The sequence below is a fragment of the Hippocampus zosterae genome, chromosome 16 (genome assembly GCF_025434085.1).
Source record: "Hippocampus zosterae strain Florida chromosome 16, ASM2543408v3, whole genome shotgun sequence".
Classification (NCBI taxonomy): Eukaryota; Metazoa; Chordata; class Actinopteri; order Syngnathiformes; family Syngnathidae; genus Hippocampus; species Hippocampus zosterae.
In genome coordinates this window covers 18,431,880-18,441,443 of record NC_067466.1, presented here as the reverse complement: position 1 = coordinate 18,441,443, position 9,564 = coordinate 18,431,880, and the positions used below count along the sequence as shown (strand labels likewise).

Genomic DNA, 9,564 nt, shown 5'->3' with positions numbered 1-9,564 from the left:
CACTTTACTGGCAAACAGATGTATGTCGTCAACTCGCCACATTCGCTCGTTTCTCTGGGAGGAGGGCACCAAAACCTCCACCGTTCGGATGGAACTCGCGGTGGCGGCGGTCGAGATGGACGTAGAGAACCCATGACGACCCGGATACAACTTTGTGGCACTTTTAACTGCTTTACGACGCTCTTTTCAGAAGCCTTTTGAGTTTTTGGCGTGATTTCCCTGCCCGGCTGCAGGGGCGGTAGCTGAAAAAGCCCACCGTCAATGCGCACCCCGGCGAGGACGAGCTCCAACGCGGAGAATATGATTGCATCCAAAGTTTAAAGACATACTAAAGAGGAAGGAAAAGTCCCTCCTAGTTGGAATTCGACGTTATGAAAATGACCGGAGCCATGGAAAGTTCTTTCAAGCTGGCGCTGAGGAAGCCGCCCGCCTTGCGGACGGCAGAGGTAAGTGAAGCCATCGCATTGTAAATTAGCACATCGCCTTTTTTCCCTCCCCTCAGTTAGCTCACAACTTCAAAGCTAATACCTTGTTTAGTCAACCGACTGCGTTATTAACCCGCAATAATATGCTATTTAATCCGGACTTGAGTTGAGTTAAAGGGTTTAGACTACAAAACGAGCGTGTAGTAACAAATACTTTGTGACGGGTAGCCACGCTGAGACAAACTGAGGGACGTTACGTTTTCTAGGGCAAAGTAGACACAAACGAGGGGTAGTTCCGCTATGATTTCGGACCGTCACTCAAGGCCACGCTTGTTTCTAAACGTATCGTACCACAGCTGTGTTGTGGATGCCGTGATTTCAGACTACTTGTGAATACAACTCCCTGAGCACTGAATATAACAATGATAATAATGAGTGCGGAAAGCCATGGCGTCATAATGTCGCTTAGGGTATACTGAAAGCTGTGATGTCAGACGGCCCTTGACATTCACTGTAAATGGACGTCAGTTTATTGTACGACACCTGGCAATAGGTAAATAGGTCTTATTATTTCAGACTGTCCCTGAAGGCAACACCTGGTAACACGAAGTAGTATGTCATAGGTGTAGTTCCTCATCCTGTCTCAAGCAGCCAAAATTCTAAATTCTAAATGAGCGCGGATTGTCAGAGCAAAAGGGAACCGGAATAAAAAAAGCTCCAATTGAGGCAATATTTCTCATCCACTATCGAGGGGCCTAATTCTTCATTTCAAAATTGCATATGCCAGTGAAAGAACCTAAATCCAAAAGATTTTGAACATTTCCCATAACTTAGAACATAAGTGTCAAACTCCAGGCCTGGGGGCCACATCTGGCCCCCCACATAATTTTATGTGGCCCGTGAAAACCTATCAAGCATGTCAACTTCCATGATGCTTCCTAGAACCAAAAATTTATAATGATCATATGTAATAAATGAGAGCTGTTGTCAGCATTTTCTTGTTACCAAACCCCTCATTACAGTCACTTAAATAGTTGAAGAAATGATTATTCTCGTCTTCTTTATATGGTTTCACAGTCATAATGGCATCTCCAAGGGAAATGGCAACTACAACCACTCTTGGTCAGCCACAATTCGAAAGCTTTAAGAGATCATTGTTTCAAAGCAAGATTACAATAGATTTTGAATCATCTGCAATCAGCGACAGTCCCGGTCTGGGTCCCATGACGACGACAACGATGACAAGTGTGCTCTGTGGCGCTTTCAGACATCCCCTTGGTAGAAAGGCAGAGGTCGTGGTGCAAGCGTTTTTTTTTCCTTCCTTTTTTAGCACCTCCATCTTTTCATAAAGGGCCTCTTTTGACGCCTCTTGATCCCCTGTTTGTTTGCGTCCACGCGCCGGCCAGAAAGCCTCTTTTCACGCCGTCCATAGAGCGCTTTTGTACATGCGCGAGCAAACCATAACAAACGCACTCACTCCTCCAATGAGCGTCAAAAAAAGCTGATTCGGTCGTTCTCTTCCAGTCCACCGCTCAAATTCTAAAAACAAATAACCTTGCAGAAAGTGTGATTAAAAAAAAAATCTGTACATTTCTTGACCATTTCTTGAATCACTTAGAATTGAAAATATTCCAACTTCATATTCATTCCAAGACTTTCAGGTTGAGTCGTGGTCAAAGTTTTTGAGCTACGCTCAAAACTGGGTGATGGAGGAAGCCGATGATTCTTGTCCACTCTCAAGTCGCCCCAACTCTCCAAACCTTTTGGGCATTATTATTGTTCCTGTTGAGTCCTGTCGTCAAAGCGATAAGCCGGTTGATTTGAATTGTTGGGTCATCCAAGAGGTGTGGTTTTTATCACGGAGGAAGTTCCCCTCCACTCTTAATTACAATTTCTGGGGAGTCTCGTTTCCAAGTCATTGCAGCCGCCGAGATTGTTTATTGTGGATTCGTGCTCAATGCCATGACAAGAGTTGTGTTTTTCTTTTCTTTTATTTTTTAAACAGGGTCGCGGTAGGCTGGGCTCAATGACCACATCGTTCCGTGATCCTCGTCCGCTCTCGCTTAGTCACAATTCAACGTTGACAATGTACTTCCACCACAAAATGACTCTTGACGTCTCTTGTCATTGACATGTTTCCCGCCCCCCGCCTTTTTTTTAATTCCGATAAGCAAACCTGTTTTGAAGCGCCTGCTCCATGCCGCGGTTGCCTGCCGGCTATTGTTTGAAAGTAAACACGCCGCCACTTCCTGTGGGCACCCGCTCTCTGGCCGCCGTGCTGTCGCTGGCCCGCATCATAGCTGGCGCACGCGTGTGCTAACAACACGCTGAGTGCGTGTTTAAAGGAGAAAAAAAAAAGGGCCAGGACATTCCATGAAGCCGAGCAGGCATGAACAGGCACACAGCTCTCGGAGAGGAATGCGCATGGAGGCTACAGGTGGACTCCTCCAGCATCGAATTAGTCAGGTAATCACAATGAAGAGGCGGGGTCAATTTAAATGATCCACAAAGGCTTATTCATTGTTTATTTTTTTTATTACCTCCCCGCTATCTTTCTGTCCCGTCACACGCCATGGACCAGCTCACACATTAAAGTCAAAACTAAGCAGAGCTGCATTGTTGTTGGCTGCGCAGATTCGCCGACCGCTTTATCGAGCGTATCTGATCCGGAGTGACTTCATTTTTGGTTTGCATGCGTTGTGACCTTAAATCAAGTCACTCGAAAGGTCTCCCAACATTCCCCAACGTGCCTCCCCGCAAAATAAAAATGCTACTTTCTCGTCAGACGTGTCGGAGACTGTTGCAGCGTGCTGTCATGCGCAACCCCCGCCCCCACCCCCACAAGTACTGTAGTCCACCTGTGATGCAAAGTGGCGTCACTAGGTAGAAATTAACGAAGGTTGTGCAACAGGAAAATGACGTCGTTCGCCTCCGCGCATGTTTTACGCAATTTCGTCACTGATAAGACGACTCATTCAGTCGTTTACGACACTTTCGTGAGAGCTTTTTTATGTTCAGTATGAATCAGGTGAAAAAGAAGCGTCTTAGTTGTGGGCGGCGATTTTTTTATTTTTCTGCTGCTTTCATTCTGTGCCAATGATATCATCCAATAAAAAAAAAAAGATTGACATTGAGAGTAATGAAATGGACATTGCCTTTTGTTCCAATGACATGACGGTAGTTTAACGATAATATCGCAATACAAAAATATTGAACATTCTCGATAATCAACGTGGCAGTATCAATACCGTATTGATACAGTATTGATACATGTACCATTCGACTGGTGATATTGAGATACAATGCTTAATTTGGAAGAAAAACAGCATAAGGGCGAAACCGCCGATAATATTTGATGCCGCGGTATTGATCCTGTTGAAATGATTAAATGATATACGATTGCAAAAAAGGATGAATGATACCACGTTTTTCAGACCTACACCAGTACGAGTGTTCACTGACGCCAAACGCCCACCGGAGCTTTCTTCAAACTTTCCGTCGTTGTTGTTTTTGGAGCAAGTCTGAGCAAGAACCTCATAGATTTGAGTCAGCATCCTTCCGCCGTTTTGAGTTTCTCAAACGCGCCACCTGACAGGTTTGAAAGGAATGTCTCTTCATTGCTTGGGGAATGCTGGGAATGTGCCAAGCAGCATTCCCGGAATGTTTCCTCTTGAACAATGAAAGCAGAAGACAAAAGTAAAGCTTCCCGTTGCTGCCGTTATGCAGAAAAAAAGGCTATTTTCGTGTTTTTTTTTTAAATTGGATGGCAAACAGGAAGTGAAAGTTCCTGACTGACTCAGTTGTGGCTTCACAGCTGTGTTGGTGAAAGGTTGACCTACCTGGCACCGTTAGTACACGAAGGCGCGGTCCTTGTTTCTCCGCATGAACTGCAATTTGACTATCTTTGAATGTGATTTCCGTATGAATTTTATTGACACGTTTATCATGTCAATATCTCGTTATTTCAAGTAAAATTAGCCTGTGGACCAATTTGACCGACAATATTGTGTTCACAGAGAGAATTGTGTATTTAAAACGGTCACATCGCCTGTCTGCGAGCTTCATGCTAACTCGGGACGGTAACCGCCACAGCTAACGAACAGCATTGGTGCCACAGTGTTGTCACCTATTAGAAAACGGATACTTGAAAGCCACCAGTGATGCTTCATGTAGTTGGTTTATTACTCACAGGCATGTATTTTTTTTTATCCTCTGCAAAGAGCCACTCGTATTACTGCCGTACTGAGGAGCAGTGCATTTTGGATCTGTCCTATTTAGATTGTCCCAAAACATGTTTTGCAACTTTGTAGAAGTATTGAAACTTGAAGAGGTGCTAACTTTCCTGCAGTTTCGTTTTAGAAATTGATAGAAGAACCAAGTACTTGGTCGCCTCAACAGGCCTCGGTAGAAATCCAAAGTAAACGTGAATTTCAAGAGCAAATATTTGATGTCATGCTTGCAGTTTGAGCTAACTGCTAGCGACGGCGAGCCCAGGGATTTTTCCACCAAGGTCTCCTCACCGACGTCGACCGCCTCGTTGTTGTCGGAGTGCGCAGCAAGTTTTACAACTTGTAAGACTTGACTCCATTGATGTAAAAAGTCCCAAGTGAACCTAAAGAGAGCTAGGCAAGCTGCAAACGTTTCTGCGCCGGCTTTTTTTGGAATAGTCTAGCAGGACCTCAGATGCTTGGGGTAGAAATCCAGACTACAATTTTGAAAGTCCCTCAATGTGCTGCAGTAAGAAAAAAACTAAACAAAACTTGTTAGAACTTGTTAGAACTTTCTAGAAGAACCAAGTACTCGGCTGCCTCGATGGGCTGCTGTGAAAATAGAAAGTAAACATTAATTTTAAATTGCTACCTTGTCGCACCACGAGCTAAGTGCCCGCTAACAGCACAAATATCCACGTCATTTATTTATTTATTTTTAACGCTGAAGGCCCTTCATTGACGTCTCCACCGCGTTGGTCTCGTCAGATCGTCCGCAGCCGTAAAACATCCCCTCCCGCCAATTCATTCATTCCAGCATAAAAGTACTCTAAAATTACACAGAATGTCATAGTTTCCACTGGGGGGTGCGTGCGGTGTGTGTATTTTGCGCGGTTTGGCGAGTGACGCGGCTGCCTTCCAGGCCCGGTCACCGGCCGTCACTTCGCCGCAGAGTTTCCAGGTGATTTTTATTTATTTATTTATTCTCACAAAATTTTCGTGAAGTTGTCCAAACGAGCACGCCCAACTTCTAGGGGTATGGGAATTGAACACATTTCCCGTATTTCTTTCCCCGTGTCTGCCTTTGTGCCACTTTTTCTAAGCGATTTGCCGGCCGATCGCCCTCATGTGTCTTCAATTACGCCGCCTTGCCGGGCGGCCTGCAAGTGATGTTTGGGTCTGTGTGTGTGTGTGTGTGTGTGTGTGTGTGCGCGCGCGCTTTGTTGCTAAGAATAGCGCCTTTGTACGGCCCGGAGAGGGGATTTAGCGTTAAGTGCTACAAGTGCTCTTGTAACCTCACATTGATGCTGCTTGTGATAAGGCCTCCCTTGACTTGAAGGAGTTCAGACTCTTGAGTGTCATAAAGAACTTTCTAGAAGGACCAAGTGCAAGTTGCTGCAAGTAGCATCAGCGGGCTGAACATAAACATAGATATTCCGACTTTGGTTCGGCAAAATCATATTTTCTACAAGGACGATACTTTCCTGTCTCAGCAGGCTTGAAATCAAACGTGAAAATAGCAAGTCGATTTCCTACCTAACCGAATTACAGAAAATCACGACCTTCCTGCCCGTTTTGTTTTAGAGCTTTCCAGAAGTAGCAAGTACTTTGCTGCCTCAACAGTCTGCGGTAGGAATCCAAAGTTAACGTGGAGAGAGCAAGACAATGTCTTAACTTCATTGTAGACAGAAATGTGTGTTTTAAAACTCAAAAGTACCGACTTTGTAGCCTCGACGGGCTGCAGTAGAAAGTAAACCTGACGAGAACGAGGCAGTGCTCAAACTTGGCTGCGCATACTTCCTTTTTCGAATTGGAAATGGTTATATTTGCAGCGGTGTGATTTTAGAGCTTTCTATTAAGGCACAGTATTTTTCTGCCTCAACGGGTTGCAGTTGAAATTGAAAGCAGACATGGCGCAAGGAAGGCGAAATTGCCAAAGATCCCTAGACGGGCTGCGGAAGGAATCGAAAGGAGAGATCAGGGCGGTTTTCTTGGTCCTTTCTCGAAGGACCACAGAGAGGGTTGCGGTATGTGGCTCGTTGTTCTAAACGAACACTTCACTGTGTCTCATTTAGCACACACTTGCTAAACAGACCCGTTGAAGCACACGGCTCGGGCTTGTTTGCCCTCAACCAATTGCGACGTTGACCCGAAGCCCCGAGGAGTTGGAGGTTTAGATAAATGTTGAGGGTCAGCTATGCGGGCCGAGATGTTTCTTCAGTCATTTTGAAGTGGGCGCGCCGCGTCTTATGTCCACAATAGCCTTCGTGTGAGTGGAATGTCGGCAGAACGCTAACTGGCCGAAAAAACTCGGAGACTGCCCGACGAACCTTCTGGGCAGTCTCCTGATTTTCAACGAACTCTTGAAAATCAGTTATCCTCAGTTCCAGAAAGTCGAGTGTCCTCAAACCTCCCCAAAAGTGTCTCAGCCTCTTAAAACTGTTCGCCCAAAAAAACTAAAGTGAGCTAAAATACCGTCAAGATTTCTTTCACATTCATGACTGCAAATCCAGCATGGGAACAAAAGGGGCCCTCTCACTGCCAAACATCAGAAATGGGTGGCGTGGGCATCCGTGGCGACAACTGGCTTTTTGTGCGAGCGCCAGTGACGCAGATAAAAAGTCCTACGCGAGCACAGCATTTAGCGCAGTCCAAGACAAAGATTGGATTCCACTTTGGGGAAAAGGTCAAATAGGTTTAATGTGACTCTTTTTTTTGTTTTTTTTTTTTGAGAGTGGGGCAGATTTTCAGCCTTTTCCGGGTGCCTTGAGACTGTCACCTTTGTGTTGGCCAGCAGGTGGCAGCATCATTGCAGCCATGCTCACAGGCACAAACTGTGAAGCCCTCTCAAGTGTTTGTTCCACGAATAGCTCCAACTTCAAGTGCTGCTATTTTGGGAGATGAAAAGGTGTTTTATAACACATTAAAAGCTGCTTTCTGGTTGACGTCGACGACCCAGCTAGCGGTGACAAATTCCTTTTTAACAGCCTTTCTGTAAGAGTTGGGGACTTTGCTGCTTCAAGGGGCTGTGGTTTTCTCCTCGGGATTTCTTTTGTGTAAACATGTGAATTGTTTTCGTGCACATGGTATTTTCAAGAAAGTACAAGTGTGAAGGGGGCCACAGTTGGAGGCACTGGACCAATGGAAGCCCGCCTTGTCACATGTGAGCGCCGCCTCGGGCATGAACTGCCAACACGACGGGGGTGCTTACTGCAATACTTGATTGTGCTCACTAACCCACTTAATGCAAATCAATGCGCTGCAGCGCAACCGTGACCACGTACCTCAAAAGTCATCCCCCGTGGCCTGTTTTGCTAGGCAGCATGAAATTCGGGGTACATGTATGAGTATGAGTAGACCCACAAAAAAAGTCAGAAGAAGGAAGCCAACCATTTTGATTTGAAGTCTACTATTTTACGGTCGTGTTGGTGTTGGATGACATAAAACCATGTAGCACTCTCCATTTCGACTCCAGCTTCTCTAAGTCAACAAAGATTAATGAAGTGGACGTGCCGGAAAATCTGTCCGCCGCTTATCCGCTCAGCGTCCGCATTCTGTCAACCTCTTTGCGCTTTGACAAGCGGGCTTGATCGCGCGCTATTTCGGGAGCGCGACGGGTGGATGCTGTCACCGGCGTGTCGGCATCAATGAGACGGAACGCCGTTCACGCGTCAGGACGTTGGGCTTGCTTCCCCCGCGTGCTTGGGAAAACATCCCCACAGCTCCCAAGCATTGAGACGAACGCACATGGATTATAACATGCGACTTAGCTTTTAGTTTTTGTGTTTTTTTGGGTTATGAATTTATGGTTTTATACATCTTGATGTGTTCTTTATGGACAACACTTTGCACGCGCCAGAGTTGTTTGTAAAGTGGTCTATAAATGAAGCTGAGTTGAGATTTAGTCGCTTTTATGTCGCTAGCGTATTTTAGCATACTGTAAAATATATATATTTTTAATTCCAAAATGTCACTATTTAACATGTTTATGCACATATACACCCCCCCTGTGTTTTAGGACCTGCACACCATCTACTGCCACCTGTACCACATGGATGTCCTCTCTCACCTCAGGGAGCACCAGCTAAGGTCCGTATGCTAACACACAATGCTAACATGCTAACTGTAGCCGCCAGAGCCGGTCTATTAATCCCGCCGCCGAACATTTACATTATCAATAATCTTGGAATGTATGCATTGATTTAGCCGTTTTTCCCCTCGAAAATCAGATGACTTAATTCGTTATTTTTCCATTGTTCTTTATCCTTGTAAACAATCAAACGTAAAAATATCTGCTGGATAAAACGGTTGATGTGAAATGTTTCATTCTTAAATAAATGGCCCATCTGCTCTTTTGAAAGAATCAAAGGCCATTGAGCACAAAAGGATGCACACCCCTACCCCTGCGCTCAATGCACCTGTTCTCGGAGTCATTGCATAGTTTTTGTTGATAGCTTACGTTGCAAACAGGTTTTCCAGCCTGTGGGTGACCGCATGCTCGGAATGTTCCCTCGGCTGCTGTCAGGTGTCACTGACAACAATTAATAACCATAAACAATATATCGTAATGGGGCCTCCACCGCAGGGGTTATGTTCCAGACCTCAATAAGTGAAATCCGAAACACAGAAAATACTGTATATTGAGAGATCAACAGCCATGTTTAACACACACAAAAAAATGTTGCACATTGTAACAGTGATCTGATGCCTCTGTGTTTACAGGAAACAAATCCATGTATTTTCCAAAGTAACAAACTTATCATCTCCCAAAAAATCATTGCCAATGATGTACATTATAAAATGAGTCTGCAGTTGTTGCTTTATTTAGGCATAAAAAGCAGGATTGAAGAGGATTTTACATTCATCCAAAGGAAAAAAACGAAACACTTATCACTTTCATTCTTCTTAATTGAAACGAAATACTGTGCCGC

General features: G+C 44.9%; 1 protein-coding gene across 7 annotated transcripts in view; it reads left to right on the top strand.

The window, feature by feature from the left end:
• The window catches only part of rapgef6 (Rap guanine nucleotide exchange factor (GEF) 6), a 46,848-nt gene continuing 37,284 nt past the window's right edge, over positions 1–9,564 (top strand). For all 7 annotated transcript variants that reach the window (XM_052047314.1, XM_052047311.1, XM_052047312.1 and 4 more), the window contains exons 1-2: positions 1–446; positions 8,652–8,722. In XM_052047314.1, coding sequence (XP_051903274.1) covers positions 372–446; positions 8,652–8,722 — 146 coding nt within the window. In that variant the 5' untranslated portion in view covers positions 1–371. The remainder of the gene's footprint in view (positions 447–8,651; positions 8,723–9,564) is intronic.